Source organism: Oryzias latipes, chromosome 1 (assembly GCF_053564925.1).
Source record: "Oryzias latipes strain Hd-rR chromosome 1, Olatipes_Hd-rR_3.1".
NCBI lineage: Eukaryota > Metazoa > Chordata > Actinopteri > Beloniformes > Adrianichthyidae > Oryzias > Oryzias latipes.
In genome coordinates this window covers 27470915-27495381 of record NC_136237.1, presented here as the reverse complement: position 1 = coordinate 27495381, position 24467 = coordinate 27470915, and the positions used below count along the sequence as shown (strand labels likewise).

General features: G+C 38.8%; 1 protein-coding gene across 1 annotated transcript; it reads left to right on the top strand.

Moving 5' to 3' along the window:
• Window positions 1-1003: 1003 nt before the first annotated feature.
• Window positions 1004-24424, top strand: LOC144994441 (methylcytosine dioxygenase TET2-like). The gene is made up of 10 exons (XM_078952286.1): window positions 1004-1392; window positions 14307-17144; window positions 17277-17367; window positions 17477-17570; window positions 17676-17884; window positions 18164-18314; window positions 18412-18501; window positions 18982-19119; window positions 19754-20108; window positions 20257-24424. The coding sequence occupies exons 2-10, from the start codon at window positions 14351-14353 to the stop codon at window positions 21600-21602; spliced, it is 5268 nt and encodes a 1755-aa protein (XP_078808412.1). The 5' UTR covers window positions 1004-1392; window positions 14307-14350; the 3' UTR covers window positions 21603-24424.
• Window positions 24425-24467: the final 43 nt, after the last annotated feature.

Here is a 24467-nt window from a genome sequence, read left to right as displayed (position 1 = left end):
CTGACTTTAGGGCCACATTTTTCTGTGCACGTTAAAAGTCTGCGTGCTGTCCTGACCCGTGCAGCAGTCCAGAGTGCCTCCTCCTTCCCTCTGTGTCTTCCCCTCCCCCATTCAGTGTAAAAACAAATCTCTTTTTCTGCCCTGAGCCTTAAAGTATTGAGTCAACAAATGTCACTGAAGCTAAGCAGGGGCTTCTGGGAATACGGCGGGGGTCTCCTGTTAAGCCTAGAAAAAAGCAGATTATTTTCAGAAAACACACACCTGCTAGTAAGTAAAGGGTGGGGGGTGAATAGCAAAATTATAGTGTAAAAGGAGCCTGTAAGCACACATTCCAGTTCTGCATATGACCTTTAGCTTCAAAGATGTAAAAAGAACTACATAAATGGCAAAACCAAAAAACTACAACCCTGCAGGTTTCAAATACAGACCAACAAAAATATCACTTTCATTTATTTAAAAAGCACCAACTTTGGTTTTTTAATCGTCTCCTTCTGTGTCACACACCTCTTTTTCTCGCTGAAGCCCACGTGGCCGGTGTCAACAGGAGGTGGGTCTTGGCTGAAGACTGAAGCAAAGTACACTCCCTGCACACTTGCTGGATTGCCTCACACATCACTAAAAAAAAAGAAGGGGGCCAGCCAAGAAATGTCAAACTGTGATACAGCCGGCGAGCTGCAAAGCGGCTGTGTGTGACTGTTGAAGTAAAAAAAATGTTTTTGTTTTTTTTAACAGGCACTATTATATCAAAGAGGAAGTTCTGCAACCTCTGACAGAAAGAAAAAAAAAGTCAAAATAGGGTAAGAGAAAAGGGAGGGAAAAACCCTGAGTCACTCGGCTTCCTGTCTGAGAAAAGGAAGGGGGTGGAGGCAACTTCTGCTCTGCCATCGTCAGACGGTTAGGACCGGTGCAATATTCAACAAAAAAGTGCATTGAGGGTGGAGTCCTGTCTTGTTCATGGAATCCACTCCAGTGCTTGAGGGCAGCCATCATAGTGTGCACTATTGTGTACGGCTGAGAGAAGAAGAAAAAAAGAGGGAGCTAAGGGGGGAGAAAAACTGTGGCTTTGTGTGGGAAGGACTCAGAGGCAAAGTGGGTTTGTGAATATTTGAGTTTCTCACAGAGACAAGCTCTCCCCGCAGAGTTGCTTACTGATTTGGTCAGCTTCGTGTGCAACTGCTGCCTCACACATGACTCTCAGACAGGCGAAACAGCGACACTCTGGCTTCTCCTGATGATGAGAGCCAACGTCAGACTGGTTTCCATGAATATTGATGTGGAGGATAGACTGTTTCATAGAACAGAAGGAGGCAAGATGGCTGCCCTTTAGGATTTGTTAAAGAGATCGAGACGGTTTGTTGGAATTTCTACAAAGTGGAGGGACGTAAAAAGAAGGTGAGACTTTGTTCAGTGTGTTAATCTTCTGCTTCCCCTTTCCCCTTTTAACCTTGAGTCTATTTTTGGTGTGTTTTTAGATCAGGTGAGCCACAGTATATGTCCCCCACCGTAAAAGAAAGAGGCAACATAATAAGGAGGGGATATTAGATAAACCTACTCCAACATGGCTGACGATTTTCGTTTTGTTTTTGCCGACTGGAACTGAAAGACAGGGCATTTCTGCTCAAGTGTGTCCTGTGTTCACTTTAACATTTTTGTTGCCTTTGAATGCATCCCTTCTTTTCTGAGTCACTTAGCACTGCTAATTCAGGAGTTTTTCAGGGGCTATAATGAAATGCCTGTTCTTATAATGCTTTCATTCGGTATTTGAACTTTGCTTTGTCAGGCTATGTTTTTAACATTTGAATAGAATGAGTGAAATTGTGTAGTTTTTATTTTTTTTGATTTTGTTCTACTATTTTTACACATTTTAACAGATTTTGAAATCTATGGTAAGTAAAAAACCTTTTTTTATTTCAACTTAAAATTCCTTTTACATCTTTTAGGGTTGTGTCACCTACTAAAACATTATATTTTCAAAACCCAATCTTGTGTGTGTTTGTATTAAAGCAGCAGGACATGTCTAGCTCTAAGTGAACAGTGACTGCACATTAATAAGGTAGAAAAGGCTTCTGGCTTGGTGTATCTCTGAATCAGCTACAGTTGCTCTCACTGCTGAGTGACACAAAGGCAAATCCTAATGACAAACAAAAAAGAGAGAACTATGGCAGCATAGCGTTTGGATGACAGACAAGGTCAGAATCCACTAAAGAAAATGAAACTCAATCCTACAGCACCATTAACTAAGAGAAACAAGAAAGTTCATTTTGGAGCAGGTTTTTTTTATTATTCTTTCTGTTTTTATGACATCCTGACTAAACATAAGAAATCTTATTTTTTTGTAAAAAGCAACTTAAAGTAGCAAAGAATATTTTTACAATTAAGGTGTTTCTAAAACAGGAACTACAGTGCTTTAGAGAAATGAAGCTTATGGCAAGGCAAACTAGCAGAACAAGACTTTTAAATACATGAACCTCAAAGTTCATTTTTAAAAGTTCAATGTAAGTATAAAAATATCATATTAAATCTACAATACTTCTTGACAGTAGTATCAAGCAAACAATTTGAATTCACAAAAGGAACTCATGTCCTGTCTTAATTAGTGCATTTTAAACTGTTAAGACTCTGTTTTCCTGGATTCAGTATTCTAAGATCAGCACGTGTAAGATATGGTGTATTCTACTAGCAAATAAATATTGACATCACCACAGTATGGCCTCAAGTTATCAAATAAAACAAATGGATGTCTAGAAGGTGAAGAACAATGACTGAGCTTTGATTGAGAACAGCAGCAGCGACAGGGGAAGCGTTTACCAGCAACAACACAGTCCTCCAGTTATACGTATTCAAAAGAGAATTTGAGAAGCAGCAGCTGAATGAAGAAGGAGGGGAAAAAAACAGAAAAACAGCAAAGCTTAAAAAGTCAGCTGCTTGTAACGTGACTAAAAACCAACTTACATGATTTTATGTGAGCAGAAGATGAATTCTTTTCTATGTTAGGGATCTCTTATTCTATCCAGTACATAGCATTTGTCTTCGTTGTGGTTACAACTGCAAGGCTCTCACACTTCTCATGCTTTAAGCATATAAGAATACTCTATTTTAGTAGCTATGCATGGCCAACTTTTAAACTCAGCTTGTGGTTAAACTCTCTGCAGGCGAGGACATAGCTTTGTTGTGTTATGCCAAAAATGGTCATTGACTGTGCAGCATCAACACAGGGGCTTAATCTAGGGGTTATCTGTAGTATTCAAGTGTGTTGTGACGGCATGCTGCATCATGTGACACATCCAACACCATGCTAAGATATTGTCATGTGAACAGATATATATAAGACGTTGCTTTCTTAGTAAAGCCATGGAACCCTTTTGAGTTTAATTTACCCTTACAAGGTTTTAAAGTAAAATATGAATGCACAATCTCAGAATAAAGATTTTTAAGGGATTTATGCATGGTTGCTGCTACACCAGTAGCTGAAAAGGCATCACAGCATAAGCTAGGCTACAGGGGGCTGAGTGGGGGGAAGGGCCATATGGATCAATCACATGCACATAGCTTCTCTCTTCTATCCACACCTACAGATAAAACTGCGTGCTTGGATTGCTCCTTCGTCATGGCCGTAAGCTTCCCTTGAGTCACTCTGGGGGCAAAGACAATATCACCTCTGGGGAGAATGTCCAGTTGCCATAGCGTTCTGCAACAATGCTGTCTCCTTACAAAGCCTAAGCACTTACCCAAGCTTTCACCTCTGACCCAGCTCAGGCCAGCCCCACATATCATTTTTTGACCCAGAGGTTGCTGCAAAAATGTGACTGAAACATGCCAGGAAATAGGTTAGACATGTTTTGTTTTCTGGCAGGACAGAGCTCAAGTGCTTTTGTAGGACAAATCTACAAGGTACTGAGAATTGCATTGATTTCTGCAGTATTGATTTTACCACTGAGTGAAGCTCTATGGAGCTCTGTTGGACAGCAGCAAGCTACAATCCAGTCACTGCAGTGGAATCACAAAGCTATTATATTGACTGCACACATGCAGATTCCTACAGACAGTCTGCTGAGTGAACTAATGTTTAAGCTGCAGAGTTTTTGATAAATAACTCCAGCTACATGCCTCCATTTGTTTTCATTTTGCATTACAATAGGACTCATTTTAGACTTCAGTCCAATTCATCCAATTAAATGTATTATAGGAGTTTCTTTTGCAATGATGCATTCTTTCTCCATCTCCAAACAATCCGCAAAATATTACTAGGTAATATTAATCACCGGATTCACTAGATTATGTGCAAAAGAAAAGTAACAAAATGTATTAAAACCTTGAAATTACACGAATAATACCCGGTCTTCTGCCCCACCGAGACTCAGCCCTTTAAAAAGTTGTAACTCTTCGATGGAACAAGTTTGTTTAACAGATGATACTTTAAACCTGTGAGCATGATTATATGAGGTAGTATATGAGTTATCTAAACAACAAGAGTCTCCATGAGCTTTGCACCTTTATTTCCAGTCTTGACCTGCAGCCTTCTTTTTCGGTGAGGCTATGGGTTGTTCGCCTAACGTAGTCGTAGACACGGAGTGAGAGTGACAAGGCGCTGTTCGAGTGGCACAGCACTGATGGGAGCGTTTCTGGCCCTGTGAGCATGTATCCATGTCAGGGTTTACCTCGGGGGTGAGACGGTGAGGGCAGCAGCTCAAAAGCCTCCTCCACGTGAGTCCACGCACATGGCCGTTCTGTTTACAAACACCATCCAGGAATTCCGCGTAGGGACAGAGACAAGTGGGATGTTACGTAACTGTCCCCGAGCGAATGGTATCTCTTCCTACCTTAGCGCTGCTGCTTCGTGTCGACGGACGTTTCGTATTGCTTCTTACTCTGTCTCTAAGTAGCAAACCATAATTGCAATGTTTCTTTGACTTTTTACACACAACCAGAACCATGAATTGCCAAAAGGAGACCACAGTAAAGACGTGACATTTTTGTGAAATTTTAAAAGTAAAAACCTTTTTACAGAGGTGTGAAAATTGAGAAAGGGAGAGCACACAGCTTAATAACAGCCACTACCATTTCTTGTATTTCAGAAGACAGTGCAAAGCATAATGGGATAACAAATGTGTAACATAAATAGACTACCATCTCCAATTCTAAACTTCCATTAGACATGAAAGCAAGTAAGGATCAGTCAGTTTCAGTTAAATCCCATCTATCAAACACAGTTTAATTTTAATTTTTCGCCCTGGGTTTATTTTAGGTCTAATTTTTTAATTTTGCTTCTATTTACCAAACACAGTTCCAGCTGAAACAAGTAGTTAACATTTGCCTTATCAATATTTCTATATCTTCTGTCCCCCAATATGGTGGTGAAAAATATGTTACAAACTTAAATGTAAAGACCAAAACCATCTAAGGTTTGTTTTTATGAAATGCCAAATGTTAACAGCTTATTTGCATGTGGAAGATCACCAAACTTGGTTTTCATTAAATTACATATTTATGTAAAACATTTCATAGTTAAACTTTACCTATGGCAGTAGGTAACAATAATCAAGTGGAAGAGATTGTCAGCTGTATTCAGGCTATGTCCAAGATAAAGAAGCATGTTGCACCATCTTCTGTGCCAAAGAATCTGTAATTGTGCAAAAAAACATTTTTTTACTGTCTCAAAACAAGGATTACAATGTGTTTGCTGTGTCATAGTTCAAAATGTTGTCCACACTAATGTCCTCTCAGAATTTCCTGGCAGCCTTTTGGTGCCATGTTACTTCCTTTCTGTGAGAATCTTCTTCAGTTTTCTGCCTTTTGTTTCTTGTGTGGATGTGGATCATGCAAACAGACAGAGGATGTTTGAGCATTCGGAAGAGGTAAACTTAAGAAAAAACTTGAAGTTGGAAAAAAATGCAGCTATTTGTGTTTCTTCACATTGTGCTTCTTTTAGTTCACAGCAGTTTTCACAGTTTTACTGGGCACATCTGAAATCTCCCATATGACCTTTAGGTTTAAAGTTTTACTAATATTGCAGGTTTTTTGGACTGCTGCTAGCATAAATGCACAAAGCACATGTTCTCAACACACCAATGCAGCTTATTCTGTTGTCAGCCTCTCTGGGGTAATGTTTAGACCAGATGGGATTTGAAGCACTCAGAAGATGGTCACCATGGCTACTGTGCACTCAGAAAGAAATTAACTTTGCTGTGTGCAAAGTTCATCATGTTAGTCAGATATATTGACTGGTGCACGGACAAAGGGTTGTGGGGGAGACATATTTGGAAGGGAACACATGGTGCTGCTGTGAGGGGTTGGGGGCAGGTCAGGAGGTTTGTGCTCTTCGCTCATTTCTTCAGTCTCCATGTGATGCAGTTTGAAGGCACAAAAAAAGGTTTAGACTCCCTGCATGAGCAGTGCTCAGGGAGCTTCCAGGCAAGGCAGGGTAGGCATTAGCTTGAGCAGACTGAACAGCAAAAGAATCCAAGACTAACAGGTTTAAGTAAGAGGTGAGCTAATGTTCAACTGCTGTTTATTATCTGGACTGACCTGTTCTAGGAAAAACAAATCTTTAGGTGACTTGAATTTTAAAGATTCTTACAAATACTGTGCCTCACATGAGTATTTGTACATAAATAAATGCAAGTCTGGTGGTTTACAGACTTTATCTGTGGTACTTTAGTGCCTTATCTTTTGTCTGTCTTATCACGCCAAATAATCAAACAAAAGTTGAAAAAAAGAAGTTACTGTTAAAGCCTTAGTTTTCTAAAAGCTTGGTTGGAACACTCCTATAGTGGTTTAATAGAGAAAATGGTTTCATAAGATGAAAGTCACGTTTACCAGCATTGTACTTTGTGTTTGCTCATGACTTTCCCAGATACCGGTGAAACGAGTTGTATCAAAAACATAAAGAGGTGGGGTTTGTCCCCGTCAACATAAAAAAATGAATTACCAATGCCTACAGTGCCTGCAAAAAACTGAAACTGTGTCATCTTTAAACTCAATGATATGGGGGAACATGTTTCCTGAGTCATTAACTACAAGACCTTCAACCCATTCTGTTAGTCACTTCCACTTCTTTTTTTTTTTTTTTTAAAGCAGAACAAACTATTCTAAACAAACCACAAATAAATTCTCTGTTATTTAAAGAGTGATTTGTGTTTTCTCAAGTGAAGTTTGTCTTTTAAAATGCTTTGTGAACTCCTCAGGAGTCCATTGTATCTTGTGTGACACCATCAGAGATAAGATCATGTTAAAGAAGGACTCTCCTATATTTCTCAAGAGTTTCTGCTTCATTTTTGTGAAAATTTATTTTTAATGCCAATGTTGATATGTTACAAATTTTAGGCCTAGGAATTAATTTATTACAGTGTTATATTAAACAAAACAAATTTAAGAGGTAATTATCCTTTCCTGCTCCAAGAAAAAGCCTTTGGTAGCCAACAATCATTCTAACTGTGCATACAGTTTGGTCTGGCCCTATTGTGCTTCCATGTACATTTTTCACCTTATGTGATTGATTATAAACTCCTCTGAGCTAACCATTACTGTCAAGACTGTTGTTACAGAGATTTGTTATGATAGCATATTTTTTTGTTTGTTTTAAAAAAAAATAAGGATTCTGAAAGGATTGTTTTTAAGTTCAAGCATTAATCTTAACGCTCACCTATTAAATCTTTCTAATACGTTTAAAGAAACAGTGAAGTTTGGGTTTATTTTATCTAAAAATATAAAAGATATAGTGAGAAAAGGCAATGAGACAAAAATCAGAGCAGGCAAACAGACGGCAATGGAAACCATCCCTGCCACATCTGTATTGCATTAGACATAAAGAACAATGTCGATTGAACAAATCCTTTCATCACACGGAGGGGGAGGTGGCTCTCAGGGGAAAAAAATGACATACAACATTTGGGGTCCTCTTTTGTCTTTGCTACAATCTGTTGCTGATGTATTTAAATTAAGGGTGGGCAAAATCTTTTTTTTTTTCCTATGCTAAATCAAGTGAAATGCTGCCTCACAGTGAGAATAAGGCAATGAGCAAAGACATTTGGATTGCACTTAATTGAAAAGGCAAAAGTGATCATTTTCATTGCAGAGTTGTCCTTTCAGGTTGACTTTGAAAGAACATGTAGAGGAGGCTCTTGGGTTTGTTCCTCTAAAGTGCAACTGTCATCATGTCACAATAAAGTGTTTAAACCACAGAAAACATCAGCAGATAAGTGGGCGAAAACCAGACACAAGGTTGTGCAATTCAAAGTTACTTAGACTCAGTTGCAATAACATCAGTTGGAATTCATTTTAGCAATAAAAAGGGGTTTTGAAAACAGAACTTTAAGGCTTATTTTTTTCAGTTCATTTCAGGTAATTCTCTAAAACGCTAATAGGGTTCAGTATCAAATATGATCAAATATCATTCACACATTTGTTTGTTGGCTAAGAAACTCAAAGTTTTGACATTCATATGTACTTGTCTGTTCTAATTTAGTTTGTAAGTTCGTAAAACTTCTCCATCAACACTGTTGATTACATTTATTTTTAATGTCTTTCCAGCTCCGTCCAAAAAGTTCCTATGAATAACAGACAAATGCTTCAATAATAGTCTAAAAAAGGGGGAAAATCTGTTTTGTATGAATATCAGACTTCAGAGACACTCCAGGGTTTATTAAAAGCAATGTCATATGTTTCATCTTATGGGGGGAAAAAAAGAATGCACAGCCGACCTTCACCAAGTTGCCTGCACATACCATGTGACGTAAATCACAAGCGTGTGTGTGGTGCCTCATGAGAAGACGTTGAAGATGAATGAGCATCTGTGCCTGTTAAACATTTGACCATCACTAATGACATGTGTTAAAAGGACATTGCCTCATATTGTGCTTACAACGTTGGTGCTCGCTGACCTACCACTTGTTTCAGTGCAGCCCCATTTCTGCTCTCCAAACACTGGAGCCAACTGTTCACATGCACCGCAAGTTTCATATTTCAAAATGTTTCTTTACACAAGTCTTTTGAGGGGGCAGCCTTTACCCTCTCAGAAGATCAACAGACTGCTGCAACATTACATTTAAAAAGACCTTTGTAAAAAAAAAAAAAAAAAAAAGGCTTTTCGGATAATGAAATTTCAGACTTGGTCGGGGATTTGCAAAGTGTTTGTTAGTGTTTGCTGTTATATTGGTGTACAGTTGTGAAGAAGCAATAAGAGGTCGTTAGGTTTGTAAAGCAGCAGGTTTGGCTCTATTTTTACGAAGGGGATTTAAAACACTGTAATGCAAGTCCTCTGACCTAATTACGTGAGTAAAGGGCTGCTAGGGATGAGGTTTCACTGGCAGCCCAGCCTGCCAGCCCCTCGAACTGTGTAAATCCAGTCTGTCTTTATGGAGCAACATGTTACCATTTGGACAATTTTGCTTTTTTTAGCATGATTGTTGCAACTGTGCAAAAAAGAGGCTAAAGCATGTGGATAATTGAAATGTACTGATCCTAATAAAGTGGATGTAAACCATTAACTGGAACTGTTAAGTATCAAATAAAATGCTAAAAAAAAGTAACAGCGACAGTAAACATTTAGTTAATAGATATAACAGTATTAATAGGCTCAAACAATAACTATGAATGAGTTAAAGGCACATGTCAGTTTCACAATTACCTAACACTTTGAATATTTATAGGCTTTTGACTGGTTGCATGCTCAACTTTCTTATCTCTTAAAGAGGAAACATAAAGGGGCTATTTCAGAGAAGAAAAGGAAATATACACTTGAAATTCTAGCCAGTTTTTTGGGCTATTCAGCAAAATTCTGCTATGGTTGTGCGGCTTGGCAGTTGCGGGTTTGATTTAAACGTCTGCTTAACAAACCGGTCAGGTTTTTTTAACTTTAAAAAAAAAAAACTCATGGTAGCAAGGCATATAAACAAAGGTGGCTTCTTAGCCTAAATGCGCTGAAAGCCAAGTCTTATGGCAGCTGCTGTAGTGGTGAATGTAACACAGGGCTGCCAAGTCATGCCAAGTAGTCTACATCTGCCATGGCACTTCTCATATTTCACAAGCTCTCTAAAGTAAAGGAAATCCTACTTCTACAAAGGGCCCACATCCCTACCTTAGTGTTGTAATAAAAAGGAAAAAGGCTGTTCCAGTTTTTGAAAATGCGAATTTGATTATAGAAACATTTGAACACCGAACAACTGTCTAAGTCAGGTGATATTTTCAGTTAAACCTGTGTAACTTTTGTGAGTCTGTTCCAACTTTGTTCATCGTTGTGCACTCCAAATATTTGAAACATAAGAGGAACATTGCAGATACATTTTTTTTTTGGTTTGAACATACATAACAGTAGAATAGGGCCATGGCTCAGTGTGAGAAAGACAGACAATTTCAGATAATAAAACATTTGTGCAAAAATAATCTCCTCATTCTTATCTGCTGTTTTATGATGGAAAAATACACTACTTAATAATCCACTTTTATCCACTAATCTTTTTATGTAGGTCACAATTGTGGAGGCTGAACAGAATAAAACACCCCCTTTACATATTTCTACACAGTTAATTGCAATGACATAGAGATTTAATTCCTCCTAACAACAATCCTAAATGTAAATTTCTTGAATTTTAGTTATTTTGAGAGCTAAAAAAGTTTGGCAGCTCTGCATAACTTTTCATTTATTTTCACTTTCAAAGAGATAGGCAGACCAAAGCTGCAGTTTGTTGGGGTCGAGCCTTGTACAATAGAAGTGCTATTGAAATGTGAAATGTGCATCACTTTGTCTTTCTAATGATGAGTGTGAATAGGCAGAGTGATAACAAGTCACTTATACTGTGAAACCTTCGTAACTTTAGTTGCAAAGATGTGTTTAAGGTACTTTACTTTTTTTTAAACCCCTCTCATGAGATTATCTACTCATTTGACTTGTGCATAGACAATATTCCTAATGTATATGAATTATTCTATTAACTAATAATGCTCATTTAGGAATAAAACATTGATCACAGCTACAGAGTTACTCAGATCATACGATTAGCATGATTACCTAAAGACTGGGTAGCAGGTTGAAATGAGAGTATAGAGGAATGGCTCGCAGAAATCAACCTGATGTGCACGCCAACAGTGAGGTTGACCACTAATAATAGCACAAAAGGCACCAAAGTTCACTTCTGGAAGTTGGTGGGGATTTTATGACAAGTCAAGTTAGTTAAGCCACAATTCAAACTTAATCAGTGCTAATTCTTTGATAAGCTTTTGCTACCGGAAAGAAATAAGCCAAAGCATTATTCGCTCCGGCGTCTATAGTACTCCAATGTTTGGTTTATTTCAGTACTCCACCTTCAGAGCAAAAATAGGTCTGCCTGTTAATCATTTCTGAGAGGTGGAGAACATACTGGTGCCAAATGTTTTAAAGTGTGCATTTAAAGTCAGACTTCTAGCATAGCGTCACAACTGTGTTTGTGTTTGTACATTCATATGAATCCTGGGAAGACGCACACACAGCTGGGATCTCTGGCTTTGTTCTGGGTGTGCAAAGATTCTTTCTTTTTTTTTCAGTGTGGGTGTATCCAACTGTGACAAGCTGCTTGGCTCTGCTCGGTGCTTTGTAAACTCTGGAGTGTCCCTTAGGACTGGAGTTTTCCTGAAAGCAGCTGAGCACCAGACGGAAACCTCCTGAGGTTGTTGCAGATTTTTTCAGACTGCTCAGAGGGCCAGATTAAAAGTGAAGAACCCACATGAGATCAGGAAGTGGGATTCCCTTGCTGTTTCTTTAAAAGCCATTTGCTTATTTCTAATTTTCAAGAGTGTGTTAGGTGTTGTTAGTTGCCATTTAGTTTGGAAATGTTAAATACATTTGCAAAAATCAAAAAAATGGTGATAGTTTTCATGTTTAGGTCTTTTTCCTGATATAAATTGTCTAGATTAAATAAGCCAGTATAAAGATCTGTTTTGTCTCTATGCTGCTCTGCATCGGCTCCTTTTCAGTGACGGCAGATGGAGCGTCCAGACTGCGTACAACAGAGTACTCGTTAGTGATAGGTTTTAAGGCTCTAATTTGGTGGGACTGAGGCACTGGTTAAGTTCAGGAAGGGTAAATAACACAGAGAAGGAGATCATTAGGGTAAATTATTATCCCACTCCCCAAGAGCAAGTTGTGAGCAACTGGTGGTGACTCTTTTTCGATTTAACACTTTGCTCAATGATGTTTTCCCAAGACTGGACATTTCTTAAGGAAAAGTAAAAACAACAGCTTGATTTTAGGGATTGTTCTTTTTATTGAGTCACTACCTGTTTTGTTGTTTCCCCCACTGATTAAATTGTAAGGCTTTTATCTTAGTCTCTGTTCTAAAGATGCTGTTAGACTTAAACAACAGAACAGATGAAGGTAGCCGTTCTGCCGGCATGATAACTATCCCAATTAGTTCCAGATGCAATAATCAGGCCCAGTGATGGAGGACAAAACTGCTAAGTGGCACATGCCTAAGCACTACATACAAAGATCAACCTGTGGTGGACCTAAAGAAGGTTTAGAAAAACAGAAAAGCATTTGAGGGGATCCAGATCTGGGTCCAATTATGTTTTAGCATGGTTGTGTAAACATGCTTCGGTTTGAAAGCTGAACGTAGTTGCCATTCTACCTTTTCATGTCAATGGATAATTTTCCTGTGCACACCATGCATTAAAATGAATAACTGATGGGTGTGTTAATAATATAACATATACATATCTTTGTAACAGTAATAAACAGAGCATTTAAATACAATTAAGTCAGATGAATATGACATTTTTTCAATACTTTGTTTTGAGTATGTATAAGGGTGAAAATCATTACACTAAATTATTGAATTAATTTAAAAAATAACGGATGCTCCACCAAGGCCTTTATTTATTTTTTGTAGAAAACAAACAAAATGTAAAATTATATTGTGGACATATGTATTCAAAATTTTTTTGAATATGGGGAGGTAAGCTCTTTATGACTACTAGGGGAGTGATTGATGACAAACGTAATAATAAATTTACTTATATTTCACATGTGTTGATTTAAAGTTATTGTACCGACAAAACATTTACTAAGAATTTAATAGCTGCTTTACACTGGCAAATTTTATAAGAAACTTTCCTTTTTAACATTTTTATTTTGTGAGGTTGAATCTGACCACACTGGATACATAGTGGGGTTTTTCCAAGTCTGATATGAAATCACTAGATAAAAGACAGATAACTAAAAGAAAAACTGCATTCTGTTATTCAAAACTGGCAAATTGAAACATTAAAGCCACTTCTAACCGTAATGCAACAAATAGTCTGCAATTTGTTTATGACACAGGGTAAAACCATTAAAGCCATTCATACATTTTTTTTACTTGAAAAGTCACATTAAGTTGCATAGGTGTGCACATTAAGCTGATTGGTGAGCACATTTGAAGTGTGCCTTTTCAACTCGCTGAATTTCCATTGTTGTGACTTTGAAGTCAATGAAGGGAATGAATCATGGCGTTTTGATGAATGGTGTAATTCCGCATTTAAGCTTCACTTTTTAGACAGCTCTCAACAAGGAAGCAAACAAGTATTACAAATGTAGAAAAGATCTGCAGAAGTACAGTCTGGAAAGCTGGTGGTAAAAAACATTACTTCATCTTCTAAACCCGTTTTGTCCTTTAATGGGTCACTCGTGGGTGAAGGCAGGGTACACCTTCGATAGGTCGCCATTCTGTCGCAGGGCCACAATCACACACCCATACACACTCACATTCACACCTAAGGGCAATTTAGAGTAACCTATTAACCTATGAAGCATGTTTCTGCATGGTGGGAGGAAGCCGGAGTCCCAGGAGAAAACCAATGCATTCATGGGGAGAAAATGCATTCTCTTTCGGGTCCCTCAGCCAAGACTTGAACCGGGGCCTTCTTGCTGCAAGGCAAGAGTGCTTAACCACTGCGCCACCCAGTAAAAAAAAAAAAAAAGATTGGTCTCAATGCCACCAGGTATATGCCACCAGGTCAAATAAGCTTATTGTAATGCTTGCAAAAAACCATCAAGCCGCAAAAACAAAACCACATAAATTACTGAGATGGCTGAATTATTTTCAGTGTGTTTTTTCTGCAAAGATACATTTTTAGTAGAACTGTAGAACAAATATGAAGTTTTAATAATCCTATTATAGTTCAAATGGGTGTGGTCTGAAGATAAGATTATTGCTGCATTAATACACTTACATTTAGAAAAGTAGAAACCCCAAACATTTGCTGAAAAGCAGTGTGTGTTGTCCACAATATTTTTTACATTGTGAAAATGTATTAAAACAATTAGCAAACTGAATTATTTCTGTTTTTTTCTGCAGGACAGACAGAGGGCAGCCCAGTGTATGGACTCTGAGCAGGCCAGATGGAAACAGACCAGGCCAAGCATGAGAAGGAAGAAAGTTCAATGATAGCACAGTTTGGCATTCCTCACAGTATCTCTCCCAGACTCCAGAATGGATGCCACTTTTCTGAAGGTTCTCCGCAGCCCACAGGAGACAACAACTGGATTACAAGCCCAGTACAGTACAACCCTAACAAAGTATCAAACTCTTTGAAGAGACACAGGGAGAATTGCATCATCCCTGCATCAGAAGAAAGCCTATTTGATCAGGAGTCTTACAAAATGAATGGAGATTTGATGAATGGCGAGCTGAAGCATGGATTCACAGGGGATACATTACTACACCAGCCCAAGAGAAAGAAGGTAGATTTAGAAATCAAAAGAAATGATGGCACAAGTTCTGAAATGGTGGACAATTTACCTGAGCTGACTAATGCAACTAATTTTGAATGCAGCTCATCACAGAGGGAATTTAGTTTGGATAAAAGGAACCACTCTATTCAGAATGGAGATATTTTTGGTCGGCCACGGAATAAACAATTTCCCAATGGTGCTGTATCAGCCTCTTCAACCTTAGAGAGTACTCCAGGTGATCTATTAGAAAAGACTTTGTCCCAATATTATCCTGAGCAAGTGTCAATTGCACCACAAACATCGGGATCACAGCTGGATACAGTCAATGGTTCACTGGACAATCAGTTGTCTAGTGAAGGTGCTCAACCCCCTGCTTTAGCCTCAGGGTTGCTTCCTTCAGGGCAGATGCCCAATTCTCAGCAGCAGCAGCCCAGGGCACCTGAAAACAGTGAAAGGGGCAACAGTTGTAACAGTTATCTTGTAAATGGATTCTCAAGCAGTTTTGGAGCAGACCACCAGCAACAGCAGCAACCACATGCTTATTCTGCTTTAGAAATGAGGAAACTATCAGGCGAGATCACTCCAACAAATGACACCAATTGTTCTCAAGAACATCCAACCAGCATACCCCATTTTACAGACCAATCAGATCCTCAAAGTGCATATAAAAACACCCAGCAAGAGTTTGACCACAGCCCTTTTCTGAGGAGCAGTAATGCTCAACACGCAATTGACGAAAATGGTAGATATAGATGCTTTGCTAACTCTGGGATGGCCCAAAATGAGAAATCTGGTTCTGATCAGTTTTTACACCTAAGCACTGAGAGAAGTCAGTGTGGAATTCAACCTCAGAACTTCCAAGAAAATGGCAGAACACAAAACAACGATGATGAGATGGGACAACATCAACATCACATTGGTAAAGGAAATGGTTTGGAGAACACAGGTTGGATGGAAGAGAATCCTTCAAATTCCACACAGCAGCAGGCACCACCTTCTCAGACACAAGACCAAGATATGTGGAGAGCTCTCCCTCCTAAGCCTAATGTAGAGAGGACAGCCAGTCCCCAACGTGATACCCAAATCATGGAGCCTGGCCCAGTGCAAAGATTTCAGATACAGAGAAGTTTAGCTGACATGAGTCCAGGGTCAAACACCTCCCAGCAAAAACTTCCAGAATTGTTATCCAACCAAATGCAATTTGCTCCATCCCAGCAAAACACTGCCACTAGGTGGCAGCATCAAAGCCCTAAAGCCTTTCAGATGCAGCAAACGCCAGTTACTGAAATGTCTGATCAGCAAAACTTCCCTCAAAATCAACAAGGAAATAATTACTTCCAGAAGGACTCTCAGCACTTAAGTGATGATACTGATCTGCAGGATATACTGTCAGCTGGACTTCTTACTCAGCAACAGCAGCACTGTAAACTTCAGCGTCCTTTATCTCACCCACCACAGTTTGAAGAGCAGCAATTGAAGTCTCCCCACTACAGACCACATAGTCAGCCTCCACCAGAACAGCACTTGCCTCAACTCAGCCAATCTCTTGGAAACAATTTAGCTCAAGCCAACAACAGCCAGCACAGCAACCATGCCACATTCATGTATAGTAATAAAGCAGAGATGCAACAACAGCAAAGACAGTATCTACCAAACCTCAAGCAATTTCAACCACAGCTGCCTAACAACCACTGCCACAAACACAACAAGATGGACTTTACCCAGACCTCAACACAGTCCCAACCTCACTTACCACAAGGTGCATTAAACCAGCAGGTGAGAAACCAGATGCATCCCAAAGCTGAACCGCAGCTTAAGAGTTCTTGCACACAGTTCCAAAGGGGACCTCAACTACCTCTGGGATCCATGGGTCCACAAACAAACTTTCAGAGGAATGCAGCTATACGTATGCACCTGTTGCAAAAGCAGGAGCTCCAAAATCCTCTTCATCCCCTTCAGAGCTCTGAATTAAATCAGTCCCAGAGAGCTATAAAAATGGAGCCCCGGTTTGAGCTGCCTACATCACAGCAGCAGGGGCAGCTGCTACATATGCGTGAGCCAGACAAAGGTGGACTACAAGTCAAGCAGGAAAATCACCCATCCCCATGCAATCACAAGAAAATACCAAGGAGTATCTTGGCTTCCATGGAACAAAGTCTAAGGCAGTACCAACTATCAACAGTTTTTGAACAAAAAAGCCTTCTCATCCATTCATCTAATAAAGTGAAGGTAGAATCTTCAGGCCCTGTTACAATACTGTCAACCAATACTGAAGTAAGAGATGTCCAATCCTCGATACCAGCCCAATCTACGAAAAAAGGCTTGGAATCCACTCCTAAAAAGGAGCAACTCCTTCAAAGTTTTGTTGACTCCCCTATGAAGCTGTTGGATACCCCTATTAAGAATCTTTTGGATACACCCCTGAAAACTCAGTATGACATAGCCTCTTGCCATTGTGTTGGTAAGTTCTATAGTGTTAAAAGAAGATTTTCTTGAAATTTGACAAGTACTTCTTGGAAGAATGATAACCGTCTCAAAAAGGCTCTGCATAAAGCTTATAAACAAATTCTAATACATTATTTGATGTATTTAGATCAAATCGTCGAGAAGGATGAGGGCCCCTACTACACTCACCTGGGCTCAGCACCCACTGTTCCTGGCATTCGGGAGATGATGGAAAAAAGGTAAACCACACACTAAAGATACATCTATAGTACAGATAAACTGTTTTTTATTTGTACCTTGTGTGTTTTTATTATTTTTCATTTTTAACACATTTATTCTGCTTTATAGGTCTGGATTAACTGGCCGTGCCATCAGGATTGAAAAAGTAATTTACACTGGCAAAGAAGGAAAAAGCACACAAGGGTGCCCAATTGCTAAATGGGTATGAACAACTTACTCAATGTTTGGTACTCAAAATCAATGACATGCCTAGAATTTCTTTCTAAAATAATTGTTTGAAAACATTCCTATATCCTCCTAACTCCAGGTTATCCGTCGATCTAGTGTAGAAGAAAAGTTACTTGTCCTGGTGCGTGAACGTACAGGTCATAGGTGTGAAACTGCCTGCATCATTGTTGTAATACTAGTTTGGGAGGGTATCCAAGCTAGTCTGGCTGACCGCCTCTACCTCGAGTTGAGTGAAACTCTAAAGAAAAATGGAGCTCACACACAACGGCGCTGTGCTTTCAATGAAGAGTAAGTGACAATATGCCTTAACTGACAGCTTTTGCATTTCTTTTCAAAGTCTGACAATTAAGTAATTTTTAAAAAATGCTATGTAAATACTTTCCAGGCGTAAACTACAAATAGAGCCATTACTTTTGTTTTATTTAATTTAAGAGTGTGCTATTAATGAAAATTGTTCCTGCTTGTCATAGGGTCAGTTTTTTATAATATTTGATATGTACTCTTCGGTTAGTTTCATTTGTGTCAAGTCTGGCAAAAACCATTAAATTATCTCTGGGTTTTTTTTAGGAGGACATGTGCATGCCAGGGATTAAACCCTGAAGAAAGTGGAGCATCTTTCTCCTTTGGCTGTTCCTGGAGCATGTATTACAATGGCTGTAAATTTGCTCGGAGCAAAATTCCCAGGAAATTCAAGCTGCTTGGAGATGATGTCAGAGAGGTGATCTATGCAGACTAACAGAGAATGACTGTGTCATAATTACATTTAAAACACAGTCAAGATAAGGGGCCTTGGTGTTAAAAACTTTGTCTTTCAGGAAGAGAAAGTGGAGCGGAACTTTCAAAATTTAGCGACTTTGCTTGCGCCTTTATATAAAGCTATGGCACCTGAAGCATATGGAAACCAGGTAGGTTCAAATGTACATCTTATTTTGCTTGAATTTACAGTTATTTATTTCACAAATACTGGTAGTAAATTGTTTATATATTATATGTTGTGTTTCACTGTTTTTTGTCCATTTATGAATTGTTGATCAATAAAATTTTAAATCTGAATATCTATAGTAGTTGCTACACACTTGATGCATGTAAGAGAAAAAATCTATTTATCATATCCGCAAATAAAACGTTCACATCCATGTCATTTAGCCACATTTTGTTTCAAACTGGCAAGTCAAAAGATGAGACTGAGCAGTCATTAAGTGGTAATGGCTAACTGGGTTTAACTATGGGCAACAACACCCTTTTCTAGCTCATCTATAGGCATGTCCATCATTTGCAGCCAAACAAAAAATCAAAATGTTGGAGCGATCCTTATCCTATAATGATTATATTTTTGTTAGTATCTTTCAAGAACTCAATGATTGTTGTTCATTGTGTGCTTACAGGTGGAACATGAGCACAGAGCGCCAGATTGTCGTTTGGGACTCAAGGAGGGTCGGCCCTTCTCTGGTGTCACTGCTTGTATGGACTTCTGCGCTCATGCTCACAGGGATCTCCACAACATGCAGGGTGGCAGCACTGTGGTAAGTCTTCACTAGATTTCTGGCGGGCTGTTACTAGCTATGTTGCTGGTAGAATTTAGGGATCAACCTGCATTTGAGTTGGATTATTTTTACTATTTTTATTTGATTCTAGTTATTAATTTGAACTCAGTGATTCTTTGCTGTGACATAATATGTTGTGGTCTACCAGCTGGTGTCAGCATTTCCACCAATCCCAATAGCTGGAGCAGACATCAATAGTTAGGCTTATGGGAAACTTGCACCAAAAATGCAAGCAGGACAGTATGCAAGCTAATGTCAAATTATTAAATTAAACAGAACTAGCTGGTTTCATATGGAGTTAACGCCTTGCAGTTATACCGTTTTTGTTTACTATAAATATGGGACAATAAACTGCTATTCATGAAGTGACTAGTTTAGACACATATGTGAAACTACCACAAATGGTACTTTAAAAAACAAAAAATACAACATTAAAAGAAAAACATTTCAGCACACGTCCATGCAAATCTCAGAATTTGTTTTATTTCAAGTCCTTAAAAAATTACAATCAAAACATGGTATTGTAATGTAATATATAAAGTGAAATCTAGATTTCAGTCTATTCCTTTATTGTATGACATAACTCACGTGTAAGCATTTAACTGTTTTCCAGGTGTGTACATTAACAAGGGAGGACAATCGAGAAATTGGAAGAATACCAGAGGATGAGCAACTCCATGTGTTACCTCTCTATAAGGCTTCCAACACTGATGAATTTGGAAGTGAGGAAGGTCAGCAGGAAAAAATGAAGTCAGGAGCCATACAAGTTCTCAGTACCTTCCGCCGTCAGATACGCATGCTCGCAGAGCCCGCCAAGTCTTGCAGGCAAAAGAAGCTGGAAGCAAAAAAGGCAGCAGCCAACAAGAATGCCACCCTGGAAGGTTCTGGTGATAAGGCAGAAAAGGCCAGCCTGGCCAAGTCAAAAGCTGGCACTTATGAGAATACAGCTCAAAGCACTCCAATGACAGGTAATTTGATTTTTGTTTTAGAGATTATACGTTCTTTGAAGGAGATGGTGTATAATATCAAGCAGTTAAGGATGGCCATGATCAATGGGACCTGGGATTTCTTTTTCTGATGCTCAGGATTTTCTCTTTTTTTCTGATTATTTTCCAGGACCTCTTCCAGGTGCTGTGGGAGCCACAATGCAGTCAAGTCATCTATCACAACCCCTAGGGGCGCATCCACAACAGCAGCACCAAAGCATGATTCCCCCATACTCTCGCTCAACACATCCTGGTTTCATGAGGTTCCCCAACTCCCCTGGGTCATTTCCAAGCACTTCCAAGCCAGGCAGCATGTGTCCCACTCAGGCACAAGCACCAGCAAGCCCTTACCCCTCCCCTCTTAATGTAACAAACTCTTACATGAATGGGCCAAATCGTCCATACCCAGATTACCAACGTAATGGAATGCCTCTCGACAACTGCCACCCATACTATCTTGCAAACCAAAAGCACTTGAACATGTACCAACAACAGCTACCAGCTCTTTACCCTGAGCAACAGTATGGACTCCATCAGCGTTTTGATGTTAATTATCCACCAAGATACAGCGAGTCAGGTTTACAGGTCAATGGTTACAATGGTATGAGACCAGCTCAAATTATGCAACCTTACAACCCTTATGGTCCTAGCAGACCCTTGGATGCCCAGTTTATTGACCCTCTTTCAAGGATGCCCTCTGGCCACGGAGGCATGGATTACTCACCCGTAGTGAGCAAAAGCAATCAGCTTGGAGAATACCCAAATACATACCTCCATCAGAACCCTCACATCCTTCCTTCTGGGCTGGATCCTTTACATACTCAAGTAAAGACAGAGATGGGTATTCCTGACCCACAGATGCTTTCAGCTCAGCTCCGTGGTAGATGTTTAAACCCTGATACTCAGTCAGAACTAAGTTTGCCCAATGGTGGTGTCATGGGTTCAAATATCAAGCAGGAACCTGGAACACCAAAGACACCCACAACCCCACAAAAACCAGAGGTGTGGTCTGACAATGAACATAACTTCTTGGATCCTGAAATTGGTGGCGTGGCTGTGGCACCAAGTCACGGTTCAGTACTCATTGAATGTGCAAAGCGGGAGCTGCACGCCACAACACCACTTAAAAATCCAGATCGCAACCACCCTACACGCATCTCTTTAGTTTTCTATCAGCATAAGAATCTGAATGAAGCAAAGCATGGGTTGGCCCTATGGGAAGCCAAGATGGCAGAAAAAGCTCGGGAAAAGGAAGAGGAGGCTGAAAGGAATGGTGGTGAAGGAACACCAACCAAGGGAAATAAGAAGGGGGTGAAGCGTGAGCATCCCGAATCAGAGACTACAGGGGAGCCTCCATACAAGCGTTTTATCAAGGCACTAATGGAAGGATCCTTATCAAGTACAACTAACACATACGTAAATACAAGTCCATATGCATTCACCAAGGTCACAGGGCCTTACAGTCGATTTGCATGAAGAACTTCTCATTAGGAACTTAAAGGTGCTAAGTAAAAAAAAAAAAAAACACAGGCACTAAAGCCTTTCTAGCAGCCATGTGTTTTATAGTAAAAAAAATAAGTGCTGAGATTCAAACCAGGTGTTTCATCTCTTCAACAACTGAGCTTTATCAGCAGCTCCCAACGAAGAACAGATTTTTGTCAGATAACTTCTGCAAAATTCAGTATATCTGGTGCTTTCAGTCTGACACACAAGGATCTATTACAGCTGGGAACAAATCAACATTTGGTTGCTTTCTTGTTTCAGAAAAACTGTAACATTATCTGGGCATAGGACAGATTTTGTTAAAATGTACTATTCACTGTGCACTATTGTTTCTATTACTATCAATTCTATTGCATTCACACTAAGACCATAAAACATTTGACAAAGGACACTGAAAAATATTACTGTCAACGCTTCAGGTTTCAAATGGTTTTTGGAAAATCAGTTTTCAGGAGCACTTTCTGGGAGTAAAGGTTACATACTTGGAAATACATGTACATCAAGAATCATGTCACAGTTCTTATGCAAGTTTTATGAATTAGGTGATTGATTGAGTGAGCAAGCTATGAGAGCGAATCAGTTTCATGCTAAATGGTTTCTAAAACTTAAATGTCATTGGTGCTTTTATCACTTAAAAGTATTTTCTACTGTACAACTAAACTATATTCATGGTGCATTTTTAAACATTTTAAGGGTGAAAAACATGTGTTTTACACGGTTGTGCTGGTTCTCAGAAACTGATTTAGATGTTCTTTGCTGCAGCTTCCATGAACTAATGTGTGGGGGGAAAAAAAATCACCTGTTGTTTCTGTCTGTGGTGCAAACATGCTTTTTATACACTGAGAAAACAAAACAAGGTAAGCTTGGTGTCAGTTTCAAAGTTTATCTATAAAATTCTGACTGTAAAATAAACAGGTAAGATTTGTACAGTAAATTAACTTCTTATCTGAACTTCTTGTTAGAAAGTTTGTCTGTATAAAAGTGACGCCTTTTTTTCATTGTATTTCTTCTGATCAACTGAGTTTATTTCATAAGGTGCTATTTAACCTACTAGAGAACGTACAATGTGAGGCTCTTTCAGCATTGAGAAGGCTTTTAAATGATTAAAAAAATGGTGTGATATATACCTCAAAACTAGTTTGGCAATAGGATTATTGCATAATTTTCATCATTTGTACATTACTTTTAACATTTAGTGATCAGTTAGAAGTAAGCTACAGGCAAAAAAAAAAGTTCATTTCTTGCTTTCACTGTGCTATGAAAGTACTACTTGAACTTTGATTTTACTCTAAAATCAGGGACATTTTCATCTAATTGTGTGTGAATCTTCACTGCCCATACCTGTTTTGTAATATTCAGGGAGCTGCCAGTGAATCATCAATCCCAATGGCATTCTTGTCAAAAACAGTTAACAGAGACAGAAAAAGACTTTCTTGAATATTTTTTACCATTTATTCTGACTCATGAGTAATAAGTTAACTAAAGGGAATGATGTAAAATAAATGAAAAACAATGCTTTTGCGATGAGCCAAGACCATGGCAGTCATTTATTTTAGTTGCACGTCTGTGGCCGTGTACAGATTTTATTTAAAACCACTCAAGTATATTTCTTCCCTGTCTCTTCAATTTAATTGATCCCATATAATTGCATTATATTAAAAACCCAAGCCAATTATTTCACGCAATCTTTGAAAGCACTTCATTTATTTTTCAGGAAAATATTTAAGCAAAATGTATGTGTTTGAAAAAAAAGAATAAATTATGTCACTTTGTACATACCAACCATTTGATTTGCAGGAGTATAACTCAAGTTGATATTCATGTAGGTTCAATACTTGGTCAACTTGACCCTTGGCTCTACACAGAACATCAAAAGAGCTTTTCCAGGATGATGACGGCTGGCATCTACAGGATGTTTTTGTAAATATTACTCTCACTGTCATTGCAATGTTTACATTCATAGGATGATGCTAGTGCTTAGAAGTTCTAGTTTTATTAACTCCTTTGTAAAATAAAACTTCAAACGCAAATGTGGAATTTTGTTGTACAGAACCCAGCTACAGTAGCAGGTTGCTGAGAAAAGCCAAGGTGCCAGAAGATAGAGCGGGTTTCAAAGCATAGCCATACTTGAAGATGCTTTAGAGTGTTTCTATGTGAGTCAACGTTACTTGAATGACTTTCCTGACTTTGCGCGTGCTCGGCTCACAAGTTAAGCAACCAGTCGCTTCACACTCAAATCTTTTAAGCAGTTAGACACTAAAGGTATAAAGAGGTGCAACCTTTCTGCCATTTTGATTTTTATCGGGGGTTTTCAGACTTTAAGTGCAATGTGTAGCGCTTGTTTGAAAAAAGCAAAATGCGCACAAGCAGAAATCTGTGTGCAACACTGAGAACAATACTATTATAAAAACAACAAAAAAGGCAAAAATAAAGAGGCTGTAGTTCCATGAGACTGGTGTGCTGTCAGAAAAGTTTCCTTTTAGCCTTGCCATGCTTGAACAGCTACCTGCTGTGCTCTCTGTGCACTCCATTCTGTAAAGTACAGGTGCATGGTTTAAAGCCATTGTAAAGATTTGTCAAATAGCAAAAGTGCAGCTGCCACCTTTGGTCTGAAAATCCCTCAAGGCTTCCCCAGTTTTCTCAAAGTTTCGTGTGCTACAAATATAATTTAAGGATGGGTAATGATACTGTAAGTATTGTAATGTAATGGATGCAGTTTATTTGAAAGCTGTTTATGATATCATTCCTTTTTTTGATGTGTGTTTTTTAATAAAAGTTATATTTATTTAAAGCAACTTGATATGTTTTTCCAAGTCAATTTCATGTTCTACTCTGTTT